Source organism: Pelophylax lessonae, assembly GCF_965119305.1.
Source record: "Pelophylax lessonae genome assembly, chromosome: 5".
Classification (NCBI taxonomy): Eukaryota; Metazoa; Chordata; class Amphibia; order Anura; family Ranidae; genus Pelophylax; species Pelophylax lessonae.
In genome coordinates this window covers 149061095-149088053 of record NC_138772.1, presented here as the reverse complement: position 1 = coordinate 149088053, position 26959 = coordinate 149061095, and the positions used below count along the sequence as shown (strand labels likewise).

Below are 26959 nucleotides of genomic sequence, written 5' to 3'. Positions count from 1 at the left end.
AAAAAAATATAGTTATTATGCTCAAATTTATATAAAGCCCCTATTCTACTGCCTTCACTAGTTTTTGCCTTTCACATAATGGTCGTTTAGGAATAAGATTGAGAGTATAATGCAAGTGTTATATAAAAAAGTCCTGTAGTAAAGGTTTTTAAACTAAGGTACATTTTCACAGTTTTGTAGTTTGTTTTTTTTATTATTGTTATTACAAATGTGTACAACTTTAAATATATATATATATATATATATATATATATATATATATATACAGTATATCTATATATATTTGAAAATTATATAAGGGAGTCTGAACTACTCAATCCACTCCACATCCCTATATTTGTATAAAGGAGCATATTTGAGGATTCCCCTTGGGGTGGGACTTTGAAGGTCACTCAAAAGATATACAAAAAATTGTATTAAATATATATTGGTTTTATTACAAAAATAATAAAAAGTAAACATACACAAATGACATTGAAAACTATTAAAATTGTTGGCAAAACTGATATTGGTATGAAGGTGTGCAAATCACTCAACCAATTATTCCAAGCAAGATCCGACGTTTCAAGGTAAGAACCCCTTCTTCAGGGATTTTTTGGGGAATAATTTTATCTGTAAGTATTGAAGAAATATATCAAAGCAAACAAGCAGTTGTTGATAATATAAAATATAACAACAAAATATTAATATGAACATGTTTTTGAGTATAGGCATACACTCATTCTAGAACAACATTGTAAGTAAAAAAACGTTGTATACACTTACATGGTTGAAGGATGCATGAACACCACAATTGTTTTGCCATAGATTAAAAACATGGAACATTAGCAACACCCACAGAGATCATCGTCAGCCTTGTCTATGAAAGGGAGGTTTGGTATTTGGAGTAGGTCCAAGAAGGAATATAACATATGATAGAAAGTGTGCAGACCAGAGGGGGCCCAAATTGCTCCAGCTGGAGTCCAAATTGGCTCAACCAAGGGGGCGGGGGTCAGTCACAATAATGCTGTAAATAGCAAGGAAATACAATGAATAAGAAGTAAAAAATAAAAATAAAATACAAAAATGTTTGTTTTATCTGGGTGCAATGTACAGAGAGTACAATGACGTGACAAAACCAAAAATATGCACGTATATATAAATACTACATATATATAAGGCAATAGCCCGATAGATATGTGTCTAATGAATGCACATGTAGCATCTTACTAGGATCAGGCATGGTTGATAGCACTGCTAAAAAAAGAAGCTAGTGCATAGAGTCAATTGGAGCCTATGCTCTAGCAATTTTATGACTATAGAGGATAGCCAGTGAAACTGGATATGTAAAGATGAAATATAGTCATGACATAGGCTAAATGTGCATATTTATATATGAGTAAAGGTAGGTAAATCCCTTTAAAATAATGAGAACTGACCTTAAGACAGCAGACTCCAAGGCAAACTTCCTCCCAGCAGTGGATGTACTCAGTACTCCATGCTGGGAGTGGTGCCTAAATAGGAGCGCAGTCCGATGAGAGCAATCAAGCTGATTGCATCTCCGCCCCCTGGTGGCCCTGGGCTCCCTGAGCGGCGCTCGCCAGACCCGCCCATAACCACGCCCCGATGACCACAGGAAGTGCGTCACCGGAACGAAAGGCCAGAGGCGTAGCCGGCGGGCGTCTCCCACCGGCACCAAGCTGCTTGGATACTTTGTATATTCACCTGACTACCCACATCTTTCTGTCTATGCAATGCAATGGATTTATTTGAAATATTTTGTAAAAGGACATGGAACTGACACCACCTACAGCCTCTTTGATTCAGCCTTGATACTAATATGTATTATATATATTCTTTTTGGTCACTAGAGCAGCTGAATATATGCTTGGCTACCTATCAACAAGTGGCCAATTGGCACCACTATAGCACAAAATAGCCCAAGATCATAATAGTTGGTGTTATTATGGTTACAACATGTAGGCATCTCTGTTTCTAATACTTGCATGTATTATATATAGTACATGCATCTGTTTGATTGACATTTTTTCATATAGATATGTTCGTGCATCCTCGGGGACCCTTTGCTCTAACCCGGCACGGGGTCCGGGTCTTTTATACAAGACCCAGAGATTCCTGGCGGTGGGGACCTTCCCTGCTGACATCTCCGGATGTCCTCTCCACTTCCGGGACACGCCGCTGCACGCATTCGTGCGCCTCAGCGACGTCACATCCCGTGCCGGTGGGAGACGCCCGCCGGCTACGCCTCTAGCCTTTCGTTCCGGTGACGCACTTCCTGTGGTCATCGGGGCGTGGTTATGGGCGGGTCTGGCAAGCGCCGCTCAGGGAGCCCAGGGCCACCAGGGGGCGGAGATGCAATCAGCTTGATTGCTCTCATCGGACTGCGCTCCTATTTAGGCACCACTCCCAGCATGGAGTACTGAGTACATCCACTGCTGGGAGGAAGTTTGCCTTGGAGTCTGCTGTCTTAAGGTCAGTTCTCATTATTTTAAAGGGATTTACCTACCTTTACTCATATATAAATATGCACATTTAGCCTATGTCATGACTATATTTCATCTTTACATATCCAGTTTCACTGGCTATCCTCTATAGTCATAAAATTGCTAGAGCATAGGCTCCAATTGACTCTATGCACTAGCTTCTTTTTTTAGCAGTGCTATCAACCATGCCTGATCCTAGTAAGATGCTACATGTGCATTCATTAGACACATATCTATCGGGCTATTGCCTTATATATATGTAGTATTTATATATACGTGCATATTTTTGGTTTTGTCGCGTCATTGTACTCTCTGTACATTGCACCCAGATAAAACAAACATTTTTGTATTTTATTTTTATTTTTTACTTCTTATTCATTGTATTTCCTTGCTATTTACAGCATTACTGTGACTGACCCCCGCCCCCTTGGTTGAGCCAATTTGGACTCCAGCTGGAGCAATTTGGGCCCCCTCTGGTCTGCACACTTTCTATCATATGTTATATTCCTTCTTGGACCTACTCCAAATACCAAACCTCCCTTTCATAGACAAGGCTGACGATGATCTCTGTGGGTGTTGCTAATGTTCCATGTTTTTAATCTATGGCAAAACAATTGTGGTGTTCATGCATCCTTCAACCATGTAAGTGTATACAACGTTTTTTTACTTACAATGTTGTTCTAGAATGAGTGTATGCCTATACTCAAAAACATGTTCATATTAATATTTTGTTGTTATATTTTATATTATCAACAACTGCTTGTTTGCTTTGATATATTTCTTCAATACTTACAGATAAAATTATTCCCCAAAAAATCCCTGAAGAAGAGGTTCTTACCTTGAAACGTCGGATCTTGCTTGGAATAATTGGTTGAGTGATTTGCACACCTTCATACCAATATCAGTTTTGCCAACAATTTTAATAGTTTTCAATGTCATTTGTGTATGTTTACTTTTTATTATTTTTGTAATAAAACCAATATATATTTAATACAATTTTTTGTATATCTTTTGAGTGACCTTCAAAGTCCCACCCCAAGGGGAATCCTCAAATATGCTTCTCATATCGGGATGTGGCACTCACATTTAGGGACACAGTGAGAGCACACCCCCATTATATTTGTATAAAGATCAATAAAAGGACAATTGGTGACTGGTCCCAATATCCAGTCATTGTAGGAGTAGATCAGCTAGTAAAAGAGGTAAGCAACAAAATTAAAAATTCATTAATTTCAATTCATTATATATATATATTATCAGCTTAATACAGTTTTACCCTTTATATTTTAGTAAAACATTCTGTAGACCATTGTGCTGTGTTACCAACAATGTACATTTACTAAAAATATTGCTTTGATAAACATGTGTATGTTCAGGTATGAAAATATAATACTACTTTTTCATTCTCTTAGTTTAAAAGCAAAACCAAATACATACGTTTTCAAAAAGCAAAAGACTATGTAAACTAGCTACTGATTACTAAAGGGTTACAAGTAGAAAATAAAAAATAATCACCTATACATTGTAACATTAGCACAGTTTGTTTGCTTAGCATTTGCATTTTTAAGTAAAAAATTACTTTTTGTTTTGATTTGTTTACGTGGTAATACTTGGTCAAAGGTATTGTCAAAATATGGCCATGTGGCTAAATTAGGCCAATTATGTTAATAGCATCTTGTCCCTTTGTTATGTAATTGGAATTCACCAGTGGCCTGCTTAGACTGGTGGCCTGCTATCATGTGAGAGTTTCCCATTGGACTGGACTTGAACTGAGTTTGGCCAGAACTTTATCTCATCACTGGAACCAAAAGTGAGTGAGAATCACAATTGGAGTTGTTTTTGAATTATGAATAATGGGAAATATTCTAATGGGAACACCCCATCCAGTGACAAGCAGATTTCCTGCACTTTGGAGAGACCTCCTCTCACTTCTATCTTCTCTTTTCATTTTGTGGTGTGACACCTATTAGTCTATTGGTCACAGGCAGCAAAGCAACATTCAATGTTCTATACAAAACAAAAAGATAAAAAAGGGTTTAGATATACTTTTAGGTTTAAAGTAGGAAATGCAAACAATTATTCTACTTTATATCAGTATACTGGGCTCCTAAAAGCCATTTTATTTAAAAACAGTTGACAGCTCACCATTGTTCTTGAATTCCAAAGGCCCATAGAATGTAGCAAAATAAAAGTCATAAACTGAATTGGATGGTTTTTAGGGTACTTTCCTACATGTTACCTGTTGTGGATGTAGAAAATGTAATTATATAAGAGTACATCAGTGCAAATGATGTTATTTTCCAGACATGCAGCATCATAGGTGGAACTGCAATGATTTTGACAAGATTAAGTAATACTTCCACAAGATGTTAATCCAATGGAAAAACCACAAACCCTAAACTGTACCCTTGTTACACAAATGGTGTGTATGCCATTCACACCTGTTAATAAACCCAATGCCAATTTCTTGTGAGAACCCCAGAGGGGGGCTTTCAGTGATTAGCTGTGAGAGGCAGCCCCATTTAGCAATGGGAGGCCGCTGGCTCCTGCAGCTAATTGTGGCCACTCTCATGTAATTGCTCATGCAGTGATCATATGTGAGTGATCGACCATGGACGCAGCTGCATAAGCAATTAGATGTGAGTGGCCACAGTTAGCTGTTAGAGCCAGCAGCCGCCCATTGCTTTCAATAAGACTGCTTCCCACAGCTAATCACGGGAAGCCCCCACTGGGGTTCTTGCATTTAATCTACATTAGGTACATTTGCAGGTGTAAGTGCACCCTAAAAATGAAAACTGATGCAGCCAAAACAATTAAGGACTAATAAACTGCAATGTATTGCATTTTTTTTTTTTGAGTTTTCATATTGAACACTTTATCTTTACTGAATAGGGTATTATATCTGTTCAGTCACATCTGATTCTCGACAATTCAATGAGCCAGTTCCCTGGGCACTATATCTGATATGCTTGGGAGCCTTTTACATAGGTCCTCAACTCTCCTAATTTCTGACTAGGAACATTAGTACATAAATATGTACTGTTTGGTTTTGTAAAACATAGATTTTCAAAACTGTTGTCCTGAAAGCAACCTAAAAAGATACAGCATTACTGTACCTATACCACAGTATACACAAACACAGGTCTAGTAGAATGCTTTACTTTAAATCTATCTATCTATCTATCTATCTATCTATCTATCTATCTATCTATCTATCTATCTATCTATCTATCTATCTATCTATCTATCTATCTATCTATCTATCTATCTATCTATCTATCTATCTATCTATCTATCTATCTATCTATCTATCTATCTATCTATCTATCTATCTATCTATCTATCTATCTATCTATCTATCTATCTATCTATCTATCTATCTATCTATCTATCTATCTATCTATCTATCTATCTATCTATCTATCTATCTATCTATCTATCTATCTATCTATCTATCTATCTATCTATCTATCTATCTATCTATCTATCTATCTACAAAATTAATAAGTGTCCTTTATCCACAATGGGCATATTATGATCACCAGTAGAGCTAGACAGGTATAGACCATTGCTTCAATGAAAAAAAACATATTTGATTCTATACTATAAGTACCCAAAAAACCAGCACAGCTGCTAAACGACTGAACCAACAGACATTGATAAATTGAGTAAAATCTGCTGCCAGAATGGTGAATGCTTGTTATTGTGCAGCCCTTTTCAAAGCTTATCCTTTATAAATGATGTGTAACCATCATGCTGCTGATGTCATCTAGCTGGTATGCTGGCCAAAGAAATTGTTTATTAGCCATGCAAATATGGCCAGACATACAGAGGAAAAGAAATTATTCTGGATAAAGCAGTAGCCAAAATAGTTCCATTAAAATTTGTTGGACTGTAGGACATTTCTTGTGTACAATAAAAGCTAAATACGTACCCAACCTATGTGTGTAACACAAACTATCATGCTATAAAAATTCCTTGAAAAATCACATTGATTCTTCCAAGTATATAAGCTTTCAAAATATTAAATAAAAATTGGAAGACTGCTGCCTGGGAAATATGGAGTAGTTTTAATGTTAGTGCATACATAAACGTATTGAGTAACAATAATATAAATGGCAAACAGCTTATTTCTCCCATAATATAAGGGATATATTTATAAAAAAATTATTGTGACACTCACTAAAAATGTACTAAATCCACATAATTTAAAACATAGATTAGATAGAAGAAGATAGATAGATAGATAGATAGATAGATAGATAGATAGATAGATAGATAGATAGATAGATGGATAGATAGATAGATAGATAGATAGATAGATAGATAGATAGATAGATAGATAGATAGATAGATAGATAGATAGATAGATAGATAGATAGATAGATAGATAGATAGATAGATAGATAGATAGATAGATAGATAGATAGATAGATAGATAGATGTAAAATAAATTATAAATAATAATAGTATATTTTCTATGTAATAATTAAATCATATTATAGTGATACTCTGTGTAGATGTAAGAGTATTATAGACCAAATATTAGTACAGCATAATCTGAACATTTTACATAATGCTACCTTACATAACCCAAAATATAGTGCCTGTACTAATGTCATAAGGATGTATCGAATATTATACCAAAAGGTTCAAATGTATCAAAAAACAGGGCAGCAAGATAATGATCCGAACCACATTTAACAATATAAATAGTAAAAATAATACTAATAGCAGTAATACATAACCTGATAATCAAGTAATTAAGAAAATCTCTCAAAAATTGGAAAATCCCAATCATTTTTAAAACTTCAACTATACATAAAATAGGAATCATCATTCATAAAATTATAATTTTAAGTGCAATGATATTTAAAAAAATGTAAAATAAAAGTATTTTTTTTTAGGTAGTACCACGATTCACATTTCATATTATAGATATTCAAATACAATTACAATCGGAGCAAGGAATGACCTTGTCTCTGTATATTTATTATATGGGCAGTATTGAGGAGAAGTTTTTACAATCAAGAGACAAAGTGAGGTGCTTTTAGGATTTTCAGTTGTTACGGATCACAGATCAAGCACAACCAGAAGTGTGTGTACACTGGATTTAAAGGCAAAGGGGTGGGAATAGTGCCAAAAGGAAAGGGGGGAAGAAGTAGGTATGGGGAAGGTGACTAGGGATATGTAACTGACAATTGAACAATGATGACTATTACTGAATGCAAGGGCCAGGATTCAAGTGTGATAGAATGTTTACTGAATGAGGAGGATGAGTAAAGAATGTGATTGACATTAGGGAGAACACAAATGAGTGAGGGACCAAGGGAAGAAGTAATGATATTGTGAGGGTGAATATGGAGGTAGAAGGGGAGATATGTGTCTGGTAATTGCTGTGTAGATGCCTCCATCTATCTAGGTTAACCCTCCTCTTATGTTAGAATTCCGTTACTATCCATGATGTTTAGGGTCGGTTTTGACCCGTGTTTTAAATCAGCCATAAAATACCCTCTGAATAATTATTTATCATCAAATTTGTTTCTTACCTCTTGGTTACCTTGTTAGGCTTCTTTATCCTTGAAAAGATTGGTTTTAATATTTTTGGTGTGACCCCTTAGACCTTTCTTTTGATAGCATACCTCTCATTTTCAAATTTAAAAAAATGGTAAAATAAAGTCAGCAACTCTGAAATTAATTTGTCCTATGTTTCTTCACTTTATTTAGTGAAGCAGACAAGCAGGAAAAGAGATAGGCCCCTCCCTAACTACAGCTCACAGGGTTGAGAGGGGATTGGCTGTCACTGTTACTAAGCAGAGAGAGTGTTTATGATTTCAGTTTTGGCACTTATTAGTGTCCTAAAATCCTATATTATAACTGGGTCAGAATTGACCCTAACACCATGAACGTCTTAATTTTCACCACAGTATTTTATAATTTAGTGAAAAGGATTATTTTTCTATTACATTGTTTAAATAGAGGTTCCTGACAAAGTAAAATAATCTTGATGCAATAAACAAATTTATGTGATACTTATAGACATTCAAAACCTGAAAAAGGGTCGGTTCTGACCCTAACATAAGAGGAGGGTTAAACACTTTAAGAAACCCTGTCAAAGGGAAACTTTGTATACCTTACAACCTTACTTATAACCTAAAGTACTTGTGAACCCTTACCTATTAAAACAACCCATTCAACAAAATGTGTGTATGTATATATATATATATATATATATATACACTGTATATATATATATATATATATATATATATATATACTGTATATATATATATATATATATATTTATATATTTATCACACAAACTCTGTCTCTGTTTTCAGCTGCACAACGGGCTTAGACAGTTGGGGGGGGAGCCTGTAGAGGGTGTGTGTCATAAGGTGGCAGAGATACAGCAGTACGCTGATCTCCCCAGTAAAGAGCTGTGCGGGGAGGTGTGTCAGCACAAATCTGACTATTGAATTACAGACAGGCTGTGCTCCCAAGTAGAATACAAAGAAGAAAATTGACCACCTGGGAATAGATGTGCTTCCATGCCGTAGCATGGTCAGATTGAAATAGGGATGCAGGGGGACTGGCAAGATCACTAGGTATTTCACACAAAGAAGCAATGCAAAGAGAACACAACACTTGTTCATACAAGTATGTGGTACAACATACACATATCAGGAATATAAAATGTAACATACATTTTAAATACCCTCATTTCAGATGGTTTGAATAAAACAATAGAGGAGTTGTAATTCATAAATATCTGTTAAGTCTTTTTGGTATGGAACTTCAGTTAATGTCTCATTTGTTAGTAACATTTTCCATTTTTTTTTTCAACTTTGGCCCCTATTATTAGTAGAAGTATTATTATTATTATTATTACAATTACTATCATTTTTATTTTATGAAGGATGATTACTATTTTGTATCTAATTGAAGTATTATGAATTTTTGGGATGATTAGTAGTACTATTCATACTGTTAGATGTCATATGTTAGGATTTCTATCGGGTTACCCAATTTTTTGTGAGTACATTTGATCCCATCATTATAACATAAAGTACAAACACTATATTTTGGGGTACATAAAACAGAATAAGGTAAAATGATACTTATATACCTGTAATAATATGTTGCTACTACATTTACACATAGTAGTATTATAATATTGTAAGAAATGGCAATGCACAATAAAATATATATTTGTACTACAAAAAGTATATGCAATTAATATATTTTTTATGGATTATGAGATTCAGTATGGGTCTAAGTTTTTATTGACAAGATTGCCTCCTTTTTATCAAAATCACTAGTCTTCCCTGCATCCATATTGCTGGGTACACACGGCCGACATTCAGTCAGTGTATACAGCTTTCTGTCTGACAGAAGCCTGCCTATCGACTGGCATTTGTTGAAAAAACATGCTGGAAAACCAACTGATCAGTATAGTCTGGCTGGCTGTCAGAATACAAAGACATGGTGGGGGAGATATCACTGCTTATGTTGGTACGCGTTCTGTTCGTTTTTTTTTTCATCCTGCTGGTTTGAACAAAAAAAGACTAGCAGTGTGTATCAGGCTTTGGTATACTAAAGCCAAATGTTCTGCATTGTAATTAGGAAAGCCCTTTTGTCTTTAGTACTGATGAATAGGTGGTGGCCAGTTACCAGACACTGAATCTTCATTTAATTATAGGACTTTAGTATGCCAATTTGGCAATGATTTATTCAAAAGTCTAGGGTGATGGTCAGAGTTGTATAAAGTACTTGAAACCCATACTTGAGTAAAAGTACAAGTGCTCGATCAAAAAGTGACTTGAGTAGAAGTGGAAGTGCTCGATCAAAAAGTGACTTGAGTAGAAGTACTAAAGTATTCAACATTTTTTGTACTTAAGTATTGCAAGTAGTTTTTTTTTTAAATTTTGCTACTCAAGTACTGAAAGTAAAAGTACCAGTAGTTTTGAAAAGAAAATTGCTACTCAAGTACTGAAAGTAAAAGTACAAGTACTGTGTTATGTAGTTATTAAAGAAAGAAGTCAAAAGTTTGAACATCATATTGTTTTTTATTATTTCAAATGCAGCTTTTATTTATACATACAATAGCTTTTATTTTCGTATGCGCTGATAATACACATGTTTTGAGCTTCATGAAACCTGCCATCTACTGTTCTGGCAGTAGTAATTTTTATAATTGTAACGAGTAACTATGCAGCACAAAGAAAAAATATCGGAGTAGAAATATTGAAATCATTGAAAAAATGTAGTGAAGTAAAAGTGGAAGTAGGAGAAATAAATTCTACTCTAGGAAAGTACAGATACCGCCTTTCGGTACATAAGTACAGTAGTGAAGTAGTTCTACTTAGTTACTATACATCTCTGGTGATGGTAGACATATTGAGCACACATTTGCAGGAGACAGTGTGACTACAAATTGCAATGAGAGATCTAATTAGATAGAAATATGGGACAAGCAGAACATTAAAGCAGAACTTGAGTTCTATCCAATTGCTTTCATGAGAAAAATATGATTGTGCAGTTTGGATCAACCAGAGATTTCTCAATGATACCAAATAGAAAGAACACATATAAGTATGGCAGAGGGGAGACCCGAGGGAGACCTGGACTTTGGGAGGCCTGACTGAGGGGAATAGTAATATTGCGTAAGCTTGCGGGGTTTGTAATCTACCCTATGTTATTGTTACTGTATATATGTGCCTGTGAGTTACAGTATATACCACTTAGAATTGGTTCTGTAATATTGGTGGGATGTTTTCTTGGTACTGCTGTTAATCTTTGCCGGTAATATTTATGCCTATAGACCATTGTTTTAAGTAATATTTCCCAATCAGTAGTTAGAAGTGGGCGAACGGTTCGGCCCAAACATGAGTTTGAGCTGAACATTGGCTGTACACCCCGTTTGGTAAACACCCAAATTTGCAGGATGTTCACCCCACCGAACGCCCTGCAATGCACTGTGCGTTGCACAGTACACAGTGCATTCTGCCCCTGACTGGGCAAAGCTTTAACAACTGAAGATTCATCAGCTGTGAATGGGTTTCCTTGCTGACAGCTAAATAATTGGCAGTAAAAAAATAGTAAAAGAAAAAATGGTGTGGGATCCCCCCAGGTCCATACCAGGCCCTTTGGGTCTGATACGAATTTTAAGAGGAGCCTCACGCCAAAGTAACAAAAAAACTGCATTGTATATGATGCTGTACCCATGGTTCTTCACTTCACATTTTCCAGCCCACCCTCACTACATGTGCGACGTGTTCCACCTGATCCGCCTGCCTGTGTGCCCTCAGCTCCCATGGGGGACACTCGGAATCATTTCCAGCTTAAATGCCATTAACCATGAAGTGCTTGGGAGTGTTGAGGTCTTCTTCCCCCTTCCCCCTTTCTTCCCCTTTTTCATTTTTTGCATTCATCCTCATTGTCTACTTCCTCATCTATATGTTTTATAGATTTTTAATACACATCTACTCCTGATGAAGTGGCGATTTGGGTCCACGAAATGCGTTGAGGTTATGATGTTTATTATGTTTATTATATACCAAACTACTCTACTATTTGAATTATATGGTGACATGAATATACCTATTACTGTATCACCATCTGGAATTAGCCCTGTTGTTTGTTATGCAATTGAATTTGGAGATGTCTTACCAGCTCTCTTTTACCATTTGATGATTTTATCTTCTCATCTGCTATGTTGTATATCTGTATGTATCAATAAATGTATTTAATTTTCCCTGCCAGCCTCTTCATGCCTTTCATTCAAAGTCCCAACCATCAGGCAAGCAGCCTGTCTGGTCAGGAAAGGGGGGACATGAAAGCTGCTCGCCTACTGCAGGCTCTGCCATTTGACAGTTCTTTTATAGGTAAGGGCGGGCCACCTGGCAATGTCACTTGATGGCACCGCCCCCTTGTGGTGTAACAGACCGGTGCATGCTGGGTCAGCGATGTCACAAAGTGCAATGTTTTTTCTTTCTATTTTTTTCAATAGCCGGGTGTCGGCAATTGAAACCGCAAGTTAATTTAAATGTGATTTGACCCATTTTGTTTTTCTTTGGAAATGTCATTTTTGCTGCAGCATGTTCTATATATGCTACAGATGTGCCACCTTAAAGGCAGACTATGGGACCCTCCCCAGGCACTATATTTAAAGGAGTTTTTCATTTTTTATTGTTGCACTTTGGGCATAATTAAAATCGCTGATCCTGAAGAAACTATTTTTTTTTTTTTTAAAAACACACAGCAGTATCTGAATGCCCATACCCTTTTTACAGCCAATTACTTGCATAAAAGCCTTTAAAATGGTCACTTTATATTTTTTCTGTTCGGTTCCCATAGACTTCAATGGGGTTCACCATTTGGGTTAGAACTTTTCCCCTGTTCAGGAGTTCTGCTTCGAACAGGGGAAAAGCCCATCTCTTGTTCGGCCCATCTCTATCAGTAGTTAAGCTGTTTATGATAAATCTTCATAGATAGAAACCTACAGTTTGTGTTGTGTGTTTCATTGCTGACCTACCCTTAACAAGTGGTGAGAAGTGAGAGTAAATCAATATTGATATTATTTATTAATATCCATAATATTATTTCTTAACGCCTCTATTTTCTTAAAAATGATTTTATAATTTTTACATGGAAAATACACCATTAACCCAGGTATAATTCACTGCCTCTGTAGGAACACTTGTTTTAAGTTGTATGTATGCATTAGTCATTTTTCATGTGTTTTTATTACATACACTTTGTTATCCATCTGATATTAGTGATTAGAATACTTTTGATATACTCTATTGTGCATAAAGATCGATTTCTCAAGATTGGGAACAACCATGAAGGGATCTAAATTCGGACAGTCCCTGGTGAATAGGGATGAGTTTGACGTAAGTTTGACTTGAACATCAGCTGTTCGTGGGTTCTCTGAACACACGAACAAATGGGGCGCTCGGCGGAAAGTTCGCCCACCGCACCTGAAAAATAGAAAAAGAAATGCTCCCGCCTCTTCACATGCCTCCCACATCATGAGCTGTTTGAGCTGTGACAGCTCTTTTATAGGAAAGGGGCGGGGACACCCCATCCCCTTCTGACATCATGAGCGCCCCATAATGCACTGCGCTGGTGCAGTGAATAATGCGACGTCAGAAGGGGCAGTGCCACCGGGTGATGTACCTGGGTGTCCCCTTTCCTATAAAAGAGCCCATTACGCTGGAGGCATGTGAAGAGGCAGGAGCGTCTTTTTTTTCTATTTTTCGGGTGCGGGGGGGCGACGTGATTGATGATGGTTTTACATCAAGGGACACTATTTTTTTATTTTTATTTTTTAATAAAGGACTTGTCAAAAAGTCTTTTGTGTTTATTTTTTTTAACACTTTTTTGGTGAATGGGTAGGGGTACGATGTACCCGATATCCATTCACATGAGGGGTCAGGATCTGGGGGCCCCCTTGTTAAAGATTCCGATAAGCCCCCCACCCACAGACCCCAACAACCACAACCCAGGGTTGTTCGGAAGAGGCTCTTGTCCCCATCAACATCGGGACAAGGTACTTTGGGGGGCACCCCAAAGCACCCTCCCCATGTTGAGGGCAAGCGGCTTGGTATGGATGGGGGGGGCACTCCCTCGTCCTCCCATCCTGGTTGCCCGGATAAGGGTCTGGTATGGATTCTGAGGGGGACCCCACGCCGTTTATTTTTTTAAATTTCGGCGTGGGGTTCCCCTTAACATTTGTTCCAGACCCAAGGGCTTGGTAAGGACTGGGGGGGTACCCATAACATTTTTTTCATTTTTTTTATCTGTATTGCCGGGAGCTGACAATACATTACGGCCACGAACAAGTTTAAATGATATTTTTTCCTTTAGAAATTCCAGTATTGCTGCAGCTGGCTACATACATTGCACAAATGCTCCATTCTTCAGGCACATTAAGGGGACCCACTAGGTACAATATTTAAAGGAATTTTTCATTTTTATTGTTAAAATCACTGCTCCTGTAAAAATGATTAAAACATTTTTTTTGCATTGATGCATGTCCCCCAGGGCAGTACCCAGGTCCCCATACACTTTTTATGGCAATAACTTGCATATAAGCCTTTAAAATGAGGACTTATGATTTTTCATGTTCATGTTCCATAGACTTTAATACAGTTTGCATGTTCGCTAGAACTGTTTCCCCGTTCGAGATGTTCTGGTACAAACCGAACAAGGGGGGTGTTCGGCCCATCACTACTGGTAAACCGGTCAAATATTGATCCATGTATGACCAGCTTTAGTAGTACAGTGGTGCCCCCATTTTTCCTACAATCTGCAATCATTCTACTACTCTGTGGAACCTTGAGGACTACCCAGGTGACAGAGAGAGTATGCGCATTCATGACTATATTGGTGAAATATACTAGACTGCACACAACATTAGCAGAGAAAATAAATGTGCATCTTTAATCAAAATGCACATTTTAATAAACAAATAACAAATAAAGTAAAGATTGTTCAGTAATTGCATTTCAAAATGCAAGAAATAGCATCACTTAACCTTAAAGAGTAGAACTTTAAGGAGTATTTTGCTTCATATTATAAAGTCATTCTCCTATTACAAATTTCATCAAGTTTTTAATCTAGCTGTGGAAACTAAGGACATTGATTTTCCCTGATGTTTACCAAATGTGAGCTGCCACATACTGTAGGATGCAGAAAGTGAGTGATTGTGTAACTACTCTCAATGCACTTTTCTCAGCCACCTCCACTTGTTTGTAAAAACAAATAAAATCAGCACAAGGGACATGACTTACTATCAGCCTGAGGATTCCTATGTGCTTCTGGCACCTCGTTTAGTCATCCTCCAATTCTCAATCACCCAGGCCACTGTAATCTTTCAGTGCGGCGGGGGTTAATAGAGATGTGGGACCTTTATTTGCATTTATCAAGAGTTCCGACTATGCCCACTCTTTCCTCCCACCTCCTCCATTCACAGAAGCTGTACTGTAGATTCCATGAATAAACAAAATGGTATTTGAAAGGAGGACAGACATATGATACAGCTGGAGGAGGTGGGCAGAATGGGAAGACATATCGGAAGACTACAGTTGTGGGAGGTGGTGGTGGTGATGGGGGGTTCAGATGACAAATATTTCAACTAAATGAGGAACCAGCAGCACAAGGGACACATTGGATTGATTGTAAGTTATGCCCCCTGTTTTTTTTCTTTTGTTTTTTCTTTTTTTAAATTTAAGCTGCAGTATGAGTAAAATGAGAACAGTGGTTATAGGAAGTGATTTGCATTTTGCTAGCACTTTAAAATAATGTCAACATTTTCCAGAGCACTTATTTATCTGTATCCTGTTTTAGAATGTTATAGAATTCTATGCAAATGATGTTTGAATAGGTGATGAATTATTAGTGAGCATAAATGTCACTTAATTCACCAATCACTTAGACAACAGGACAGAGCAAACTATAGCTATCAGTTTGCATCAGAGCCGAAAAGGGTAATCAAGTTGCTGCTGATGCTTGCTTGAAACAATTTACATTAATTTGTGCAAAAGACTGATAGATTACATTTTGATTACAGTTTGGAAATAATGAATACAGATTCACTCAGTGTAAGGTTTATGTAGGACATGATTAATGATGAACTCGTTTACTATGCAAGCACAATCCTGTTTTGCTCTAACTCACTGGCTGTCATTTACATCGACTAAAAACAGTGTGCATAAACATTTTGCAACCAGTAAAAATGAAACTTTTTTAATGATGGAGTTACATAAATCTGAAATACATCCATATCTAAAAACTATTGGAAAAAAAACTGTAAAACATTAAAACAAAATGGAGTATTTGGGACACATGTGTCCCTCTTGTTTGTTCTCCTGGCCTTCAATCATTTTAAGGTGTAACTCAAAATAATCAACGTATGTCCTTCACTGTCTTCTATCCATAGCATATACAGCAAAAATATGGGGAAGACAATTCCTCTGTTCCAGTTGCACTTTTAAGACCTAAACTTAGTATAATCCCTAAATTCTTCTCTAGATTATAAACAGCATACTTTTTTTAAATCATTGTACATTTGATTACTTCAAAAAAATTTTCCTTAAGATTACAATTGAGCTGCAATGATCCAATAAATAAAAAAGTACAGTTTAAGGTGACATGTACACCTTGCGCATCTGTGTTACCATGCATTATTTTGTGTGTTACAAAAGTGAGCCATGTATACCTGTATGTATCTATGTTGCAGTACATCGCAAGAGTCCTTTATTATTTATTTTTTATTTTTTATTGAGACACGCTGAAGACCATGTGGGTTTGTTTGTTCCATGTATGCACATTGAGTGTCATTAATAAAAAATTTAATAGTACTCAATTTTTTATAGTTGCTATAGTGGTACCTTAAGCTTTTTTCACATTTAAGTTATTGTAGCCCTGATAAGATCCAAACGTATGGCTTGACATTAGTCCTTGTTCTTCATATGTGTGTAAAGAAAAAATTCTATATAATACATTTAAACTGTGTATCTAGTATGGATAAAGTAGGAAAGGTAGAATCTCTGTCAGGATTTTTATTTCCCCTTGCATTTAGTTGTTTTTTTTTTTTTTTTTTCAATGTGTTTTCTGACTATTTCTTGTGTCATCATTTCTTTTTCACAAAAAATACAATAAAATCATTATTAGTGGACATAAAAAAAAACATAATTTATAAAATTTCTGCTAAATCTAAAAGCAAAAACTCTACTGAGGTAATAAATAAAGCCCTGTATGTGAATGAAGTCTTGGGGCTCATTCACATGAGGGATGTGGCCTGTGCACCGCAAACCAGACTTTTTTATGTGTCTGGAGCTCTGTGCAGCTATGGGGTTGCAGTGACTGTATGAACACAGCCACAGTTCCTAATTTTACAGGTGTGTGGATGCATGTGTATGGCCCCAAACACAGCCAACACCTGTCAAATCTGGACCTGTGTTTGTACAGCCACTGCATCCCCATAGAGTAACATACGGCTCTAGCCGCACAAACAAATTGTTCATTCACACTGCATTTTCAAGAGAATCTTTTCTATATTTGTATTTATTTTATTTTTTTGTATTATTTGTTGCAATTTATTTAATTTTTACATGTTTTCTTAATGCTTTTGAAGGGCAGTGGATCCTGTCAGTAGGGCAATGGATGGTGTCAGTAGAGCAGTAGGCGGTTTTAGTAGTTTTTTATTTTGTATTGTTTATTAAAATTTTTAAATATTTTTTACAATTTTGTTTTTTATTATTATTGTTTTACAATTTTTGTAACTGCCCTGTTGGGGGTTTTGGTGAAATATCAGGGGTCTGAGCAACTTTTGAGACATTCACCAGTCATTTTCTCTGTAGCCTCATCTGCAGTACAGATGAATGATCAGGAGACAGAGGCTCCTGTTCATTCATAACCTGAAGAAAAGCAAACACAGTTTACTATGCTTCAGTTACGAATGGACACAGGAACAATCAGTACTGATCACTCACTGTGTTCATTCAGAAAATAAAGGGGCCGGTAAATTACAAATTTACTGGCCCCTTTCCCCACTAATCATCCTGAAAGCATCCCCAGCAGCAGCCAGCTGGAGAGGAGAGAAGAAAAGCCGGAAGCACTGCAGGGGGATGAGGTGGGGCCAGGGGAGCACACAGGGGCCCTGGACAGCAGTTGGAATCTGATGGACAGTTGGAGATGATAATTACAAGAACCAATCTCCCTGTATGGCTCTCCATTAAGCAGCTGAAAGCCTTGGGGGAGGAGAAACAGCTTTCAACTGCTTCATGGAAATCCATACAGACAGACTGGTTCTTGTAATTTCCCCCACCACGCCAATCAACCCCAACTTTCCATTGGATTTCCCCTACTGCCGGTGTTTTCTATACGTTTTCGCACAGTTCACCTGAAGAGTGGTGTGGAAAATTGCAGCAGTGTTGTAGTTTTCTGCACCACTGCACACCGACAGCTACAGAAAAGTGTGAATAAGGGAAAATACGAAAACTGTTTCCCTTTTAAGCAGTGTGCAAACTAGTGTTGTTTTCACATCTTTCCGACTCATCTTCTCTTTAATTAACTAGTTGTTTTTAAAAAATACCCCTAAACTCCTATTTCTACATATAAGTAAATAGTTATTAATGATAAACTCAGGGTTATTCAGAGTTTTAAAAACTCATATGGTATCTTTTATTTAAATGTATCTGTATTTATAATAATACAATGCAGTAACAATCTTTTTTTAAACAAAGGTATTACCATGTCTCCAATAAAAATTGGCAGCCATAGCAAAACATATTAGGCTTACGTTCTTTCATGTGATTTTAACTTTTACAACCACTTTAAACGGTTCCCAATCGGCATATTGTAAAATGACGCAGACAGGACGGGAACCTCTCATCCCTCCAGTGGGACATCACATGATCTTGCCGCACTCCGAAGGGCGCGCAGCATGGCGATCGGGGATGAGGCCTGTCCCTTGGACACAGCCCATCTCCAATCAGGGTAAAGAGCCAATGAAAATTACTCTTTACCATTTGACCGGCTGTGTAAAATCCCAGCTAGTCACATGTAAACTCCTTGTGAACAACGCTCGTTTAAGCCACCAGGGGCACACAACGCAGTGATTGGGGATAAAGTGTGTTCCCCGGACACAGCCCATCCCTGATCAGGGTAAAGAGCCAATTAAAGTGGCTCTTTACCATGCCGGTCACAAATGTCAACAAACCGCGGTAACAGTACCTGTCTCCTGACCAATAAGAGTAGCTGAATACCTATTTTCAGCCGATAAGGGTACCGAGTACCTATCTGCAGCCATGAAAGTACCCAAGTACCTGTCTTCAGCTCATCAGAACACCTGAGTACCTGTCACCAGCCCATCAGAGTACCCAAGTACCTATAAGCAGCCCATCAGAGTACCAGAGTACCTATCTGAAGCCCATCAGAGTACCGGAGTATCTATCTGAAGCCCATCAGAATACCAGGGTACCTTTCTGCAGCCCATCAGAGTACCTGAGTACCTATCTGCAGCCCATGCCTTATAGAATATAAATTGGGGTGTTTGCTTTCCAAAATGTTTTTTGTTGGCATTTTCATTGTCCTGGTGCTCCAGGGCCTTCAAAGATGTGAAAGGTAGTTAGGAAATTAAATGTGCAATTTATGCTCCTAGAACACCTGGAGGTGCTGCTTGGATGTTGGGCCTCTGTATGTGGTCAGGCTGTGAAACAGTCTCACACACGTGGCACTGCCATACTCAGGAGGAGTAGCAGAATGTATTTTGGGGTGTAATTGCAAGTATATATATGCTGTGTGTAAGAAATAAATTGTTTATATGACAATTTTGTGTAAAAAAAAAAAAAAGAAAAATAATTATTTCATTTTTCCCAAGAATTGTGGGAAACAATTGCAACTTCAAAAAATTCCCCATGCCTCTTATTAAATACATTGGAGTGTCTACTTTCCAAAAATGGGTAATTTGGGGGGTATTTGTACTGTCCTGACATTTCAGGGCCTCAAGAAAGCCATCAGTACATCAGGTGTGATCAGGTGTGATCAATTTTTAATGATTGTCACCATAGCTTGTAGACTCTTTAACTTTCACAGAGACTTAGGCTGGCCATACACTATACAATTTTCTTATTCAATTTCCTTTAGATTTACCTTAAACTATGTAGTGCAAGGGCCTGCCTGATTGCATACAAATTGAAAGTGTTTAGGTTTGACCCTATATTACATGGTTTTGGTAAATCTAAAGGAAAGTTGAACAAGAAAATTGTATAGTGTATGGCCAGCCTAAATAGTTTCCACTAATTTGGGGTATTTTAACCAAAGATATGTTGCAGTATAAATTTTGTCCCAAATGTATGAACACAAAATACCCTTTTGCTAAATTTTATAATAGAAACTAAAAAAAAATTTTTTTTTTTTCCTCAACTGTTTGTCTTTTTTTCACTTACTGTATATAAAAAATAAAAACCCCAATGATGATTAAATACCTTTAAAAGAAAATTATATTTGTGTGAAAAAATGTAAAACTTTTGTTTGGTTACAGTGTTGCATTCAAAGTGTGAGAGCACTGAAAGCTGAACATTTGTCTGTGCGGGAGGGGGGTAAAGGTGCCCTGTATTGAATTGGTTAAAGAGTCTCCATTTTACAGTTTTTCTTGTACAAACAAGCAGACGTCGTACTTCCTACCTTTTCTGTGTCTACAGCACAAATGTTTTGTTGTTTTTATATTAATTTAACATGCTAAACATGTACACTTAAATACAATGGCTCTAGTGGGACATTTTTTCTACATGAATGAAGACGTACAGGATCTATTTCTATCAGAATAGACTATGATTTACTTGTAGCGACAGGATTTAGAAGGGTGCTGAAGTAGGCGCCTGCACATACATTATCTCTCACATTGATGATTACCTAGACAGTGAAGACAGAATCTGCCCCTGACCATGCCCTTGAAAACAAGATAATGGTATGCAATAAAACAATAAAGAAAAGAGACAAGTTTAAACATACATTCAAAGAAGTTTTTTTTAATTGTATTTAACCACTTCACTTTCACCCCCTTCCTGCCCAGGCCAATTTTCAGCTTTCAGTGCTCTCACACTTTGAATGACAATTGCGCGGTCATGCTACACTGTACCCATATGAAATTTTTATAATTTTTTTTCACACAAATAGAGCTTTCTTTTGGTGGTATTTAATCACCTCTGGGTTTTTTATTTCTTACAAAAAAAAAAGAAAAAAGATAGAAAATTTTGAAAAAAATTTTTTCTCGTTTTCTGTGAGTAAATTTTGAAAATAAATACATTTTTCTCCTTTACTGATGTGCGCTGATGAGGCGGCACTGATGGGCACTGATAGGCTGCACTGATGGGCACTGATGCGGTGGCACTTATGGGCACTGATGAGGTGGCACTTATGGGCACTGATGAGGTGGCACTGATGAGGAGGTACTAATATGCCGCACTGATGAGCACTGATAGGCAGCACTGATGAGCACTGATAGGTGGCACTGCTGGGCACTGAGAGGTGGCACTGCTGGGCACTGAGAGGTGGCACTGATGGGCACTGAGAGGCGGCACTGATGGACACTGATGGGTGGCACTGATGGATACTGACGGGTGGCACTGATAAGCACTGTTGGGCAGCACTGATGAGCACTAATGGGCAGCACCATCAGTGCCCACACTCAGTGCCCATAGTGCTGCTAGTCAGTGCCCATCAGTGCCTAGATGAGCAGGCACTGATGGGCACTGACTGGCAGCACTATGGGCACTGATTGTGGGCACTGATGGGGGGCACTGATGGCGGGCACTGTGGGCACTGATGGTGGGCAGTTATGGCATTTATTTCCTCTTGTGTAATCAGGCACTGGTGATCGTGCCCTGATTACATTTCTCTGTGTCGCTGAGCAGCTCACCTCTTCCTCACACGCAGTCTCTGTGTGAGGAAGGAGAGCTGGCAATGAGAGATGGTCTCATATGTTTACATTTGAGATCATCTCTCATTGGACGTTCCGATCACGTGGTAAATGGCCGCTGTAATTGGCCATTCACCACGATCTGTGATTGGCTGTGTCCAAGGGAAACGGCCGACACAGATTTTCCCCGATGCGCGCTCGCGGGCGGGGAGCCTGTTACTGGGAGGCAGTATAAAGACTGCTTCCCGGAAATTAGAGCCCGCAATGTAGCCGTCTTTCGGCTATAGCGTGGGTGGGAGGAGGTTAATGCAAAAACAAAGGGCTTTTTGGTTTTGTTTTGTTCACTTTATTTTAACCAAGAATAACTGACATATTTGTGTTAATACAGAAATGTAAGTCTAGAAACGAGCCTAATTGCTTAATTCATCTTGTTTTCTTTTGTAGAGCCAGGCTTCGGCCCACTACAAAGGCACTAAACATGCCAAGAAGCTCAAAGCACTGGAAGCCATGAAAATTAAGCAGAAAACTTTTACTCTCAAGGACAACGCAAAGACTATCTTCAATTCCATCCCTACCAATGCCATTAATGGCAACTCTGAAAAAACAGGTTAGGCAATAATTTTCTTTTGTTTGTTTTCTTGTTTCATTATCAGTCCAATGATGTACTTGTCATATTAATTAGTTGTGTTGATCTATATTGTGGGGTCTCCAACCACTCCGAAACTAACAATATTTGTATTTACTCAGAAACACAGGTAGATCAATGATTGATCAAATGAAGTAGATACAGTGGTGAGTGGGCGTTTGTGAAACTTTAGGAATTTTGAGGGTTTCTGCATGAGTAGCTCCTTAAGTTTAATATCATCTTCATCTAAGTCACCCATAAAAGACAAACTTATTTACTGAACAAACACATTTTACATGTCCATGTCCTTATCAAATATTTGGTTGAAACAGGTAGGGTTGTATTGTAATTGATTGGGGCCTCCCCAACCAAAATCAGTTCAACTCTTGTCTAAACTGCTTATTTAAAATGATTACAAAGCTATCTCTTGGGATTGGATGATGAAAAATGCTATATCAGCCCTTGTATGCCAAAATGATGAGATATTTCATTGATACGGGCATTAACAGTATTCATTTTAACTTTCATGAAGATTATATCACATTTGAATAGACATTTAAATATAGAGACTTGCCCAAGCTCTTGTGTGGATAGCCCAAAAGCATGTTTCCTTACATAAGCATGACAGCATACATGTATGGGTATAGGCTCCGCCCCTCGCCCAATCAAGACTGGTTATACTATATAAATGAGTCGCCTCCCCAACGTGGCATTCTCTTTTTGCTCCTCTAATGCTCAACCGGTTATAACTATGGAAAATAGATTTTTATTTTTGCCCTGCTGGATTCATTTGGCCAGCTGCACAGGTTCAGCCTCTCCTTTGACAAAGCTCCCTTTGTTTGGATGTAAACCGCCTATATGAGGGAGGCCTCTCCCAGGTCCAGGTACTGGGATGCAGGATACTGATCTCTGGATGCAGGTAAAACAGTTCTGCCTGGTTGTTTGTTGGGACTGATCCAGTCCCTCCTCCCTGGTGAGTTGTGGCCCCACACACTCTTTGGTTAGTCTGGCACTCTGTGTATGTTTTTTTCCCTTGCAAAATGCTGGCATTGTTGTTAGGGTGGCTGCCCCCTTCCAAGATTGCTCCTTGTCTACTTCCTGTGGTTGTACTGCAGTCTGTCCTTTCAAGATGGATGTGTCTATGGAGATGGTGCCCAGCAGACTTGCGGTCAACAGGGAGCAGCACGATGACGTTGGGATAACTTCTGGTTTGCTGTAGTAGCGACCGGGAGCCCCGGACGGCTGCCTGGGGATGTATTGTTGGCCACTTGTTCAGGAATAGAACCTCTCCCATCACCTTAGAGCCAGTCAGGGATGTGTGTTACACAGGTAGGTAATCCTAAACCATAGGCTGTCCTGGTTTTTCATGATCATTATGCAGTTAATATGTCAGGCTACCAAAGTAAATCAATTCACTGTTTATAGTTCTGTTTGTTTCATTAATGCCTCACAGGTTTTGTTGTCTGCATTACTGCTAATGCATGGCCTGATATACAGGTGTTGCTGTGCAATGTTGAGTCTTTCCTATTAATTCAGCAATGCCTGGCTCTGCAGATTTGGATTACTGCTTAATGCTCTAATACCTGGGTTTGCTGTTTTTAACCTTTACAGACCAGTGGCCTAGTGTAGGTTATTCTGCCAGGGCTATTAGTCTAAAGTATATTAACCCTTCCTTGTGCTAGTAAAGCTTCAGTATTAATGACTATATGCTATGCACTGTATGGCTGCTATGCATTTAATGCCTGCTTTTGGCTGCTAAACATTGATGGCTGCTATACATTAAGGGCTGCTATGTGTTTAATGATTGTTATGCATTAACCTGTTATGTCTAAATGCTGGAGTAAAGTTCAGTGCTCTGCTTAAGTTTATAGTGCCTTAAGTAATTTGTCTATTACACCTCTATTGGTACTTACTTTTTCTGAGGGGTTAGTCCTAGCTCACAGAAGCATATAGGTCCATTTGCTGCTTTAATGTCTGCAGATGGATGTGTTGATGGCCGCTGAAAGTGTATTAATGCTAATGTCCTAGCCAGTACTTCCAGGTATTTATTATGACCACAAACCTGCAGCTCATATCCTTGAGATATGAGCTTACCCAGAGACCAACCATGATCATTAAGGTGAGGGTCAGATAGGTATACTATCCTAAATTTAACCACTTAAGCCCCGGAGGATTTGGCTGCTAAACGACCAGGGGGTATTTTGCGATTCGGCACTGCGTGACTTTAACGGACAATTGCGCGGTCGTGCGACGCTGTACCTAAACGAATTTGGCGTCCTTTTTTTCCCACAAACAGAGCTTTCTTTTGGTGGTATTTGATCACCTGTGCGATTTTTTGATCATGCGCTATAAACAAAAAAAGAGCGTAAATTTTGCAAAAATAGCAATATTTTTCACATGTTTTTATATGAAATTCCCCCCAAAAAAATGTAAAAATCAAAATTTTTTAACATTTTCGGCCAATTTGTTTTATGCTACCTATGTTTGGTAAAAAAAATTGCAAAAAGCGTATTTTGATTGGTTTGCGCAAAAGTTATCGCGTTTACTAACAAAGGGAAAGATTTTTGTCATTTTTGTTGTTTTTTTTTTTAACGCGTAATGGCGGCGATCTGCGATTTTGTTTGCGGTACTGCGACATTGCGGTGGACAGATCGGACCCTTGACTGACATTTTTGACACTTTGGGGTTACCAGTGACATTTCTACAGTAATCAGTGCTATACATATGCACTGTTACTGTAAAAATACACTGGCAGTGAAGGGGTTAACTTTTTTTGAAAGGGAGGGGCTATGTGTGTCCCTAGGGGCGTGCTTTCTACTGTGATTGGCTGTGGCTTCAGATGTATGAACGGTGATCAACGGTTCTACATAGTAGAACCGTATGATCATCTTTCATACACAGGGGAGAATGACAGGCAGCTTGTTTACACAAGCCGCCTGACTTTCTCCCTCTCCCCCACCGATCGCAGAGTGACCGGCGGACATCGGGTCCGCCGGTCACACACGCGGGGGGGTCCATGACCACGCGGGAGCGGGAGCGCGCCTCCGGGGGCGCGCGCTCGCTCCCTAGACCCTCACAAGCAAGCGACGTAGACCTACGTCAGTTTGCCTGTGAGGGGCTGACTGCCGACGTAGATAGTCGTGCGGCGGTCGGCAAGTGGTTAAAAAAAAAGAGTGTGCAGGCAGTATGGATGGTAAAACTCTCCAGCCCTTTATACCTGCACCACTCCCCAAAGAAAAGAGGCAACTTGTTCCTTCAACAGTGGCAAGTCCTCTCTGGCTGTGAAAAAACGGCTAATCATTCAAGGTGTTGCCAGGGGGGGCAGACTAAAGGAAATCACAATAAAGACCATCCTGGGCGATATGGGAAGTGTGGTTAGCTGACAAGCCAACCAAGATGCTATGAAGTAAACAAAATGGCAGATGTTTTGACGCTGTTCAAATTGACTGGGTGGATCTCTAGTACTAAGCCTCAAACTCAGGTACTAAGCTAATTAAACAGCTAAGTTTGTTTAAAGGGTACCTCTGCCTCAAAAGCAGCCCGCCAAGGAGCTTTCATCAGATTGGCCAGATGTGTCTTCAAGCTAGCAGGGGATGCAAGATCCTTTCTGTAGAGCCCAGCTTTACTTCAGAGGCAGTTGACCGAGGAATTTTCATCAGACAAGCCAGAAGTGCAGTCTGACAGTAGATGATACAATATCCTTTGCAGAGGCATGGGAACAGCAATATGGATTTGGAAATTAAGGTTTATTCTACCATTGGGTAGTGCTGTGTGTCCTGCATGGGAGTTTATTTCAGTAGCCAAGGCTATATGGTTCTCAGTAGAAACGTTGAAGGCAAACTGGACCAGTAATAAGTCTCTGTGGTGGGTGATCCATGAGTGAAATTAAAGTGACTAGCGATGCAGTATGCTGTTCCTCTAGTATTCTGTGTGGTTAGTCAAGCCCTATGGCTTAACCCACTGACTGCATATACCTCTTTTTAAAGTGAATTGACTGCTATTCAGGATGGAATCAGTGATTTCTAGATTTGGGACTTAGGCTAGTCACCGAGGCCTAGAACAAAGCGTTGGTGACAGGGCCTGAGAAGAGCTATAGAAGAGATTGAAAGACCCATAATCATCTTTCTTTGGTTGCCTAAATCCAAGTCTGCTCCTCCCTAGGAGCAGCAAAGTTCCTTTCACTTGAAATTTCCCAGTAGGTGTTATTGCAGGAATTATTGCAAATTTGGGCAGATGAGGCTCAGGATCGGTGAGGCCTGTGCAGTAAGGAAGTCGTTGGAATTTTCTTCCCACTCCTCCAACTCCTCTAATTTCCACTATGGTTATTTAAAGCTTCAAGCAAATGTTACCAAATCTTGTTCCAACGGTGAGCCATCGATCCATTGTTCTTAGTCGAAAACAGATTTAGGCAGGAAATGG

The 26959-nt window shown here is 38.5% G+C and overlaps 1 protein-coding gene across 2 annotated transcripts in view; it reads left to right on the top strand.

The window, feature by feature from the left end:
* The window catches only part of ZNF385D (zinc finger protein 385D), a 473768-nt gene that overhangs the window by 365134 nt on the left and 81675 nt on the right, over nucleotides 1-26959 (top strand). For both annotated transcript variants that reach the window (XM_082259105.1, XM_082259106.1), the window contains one exon: nucleotides 22360-22522. In XM_082259105.1, coding sequence (XP_082115231.1) covers nucleotides 22360-22522 — 163 coding nt within the window. The remainder of the gene's footprint in view (nucleotides 1-22359; nucleotides 22523-26959) is intronic.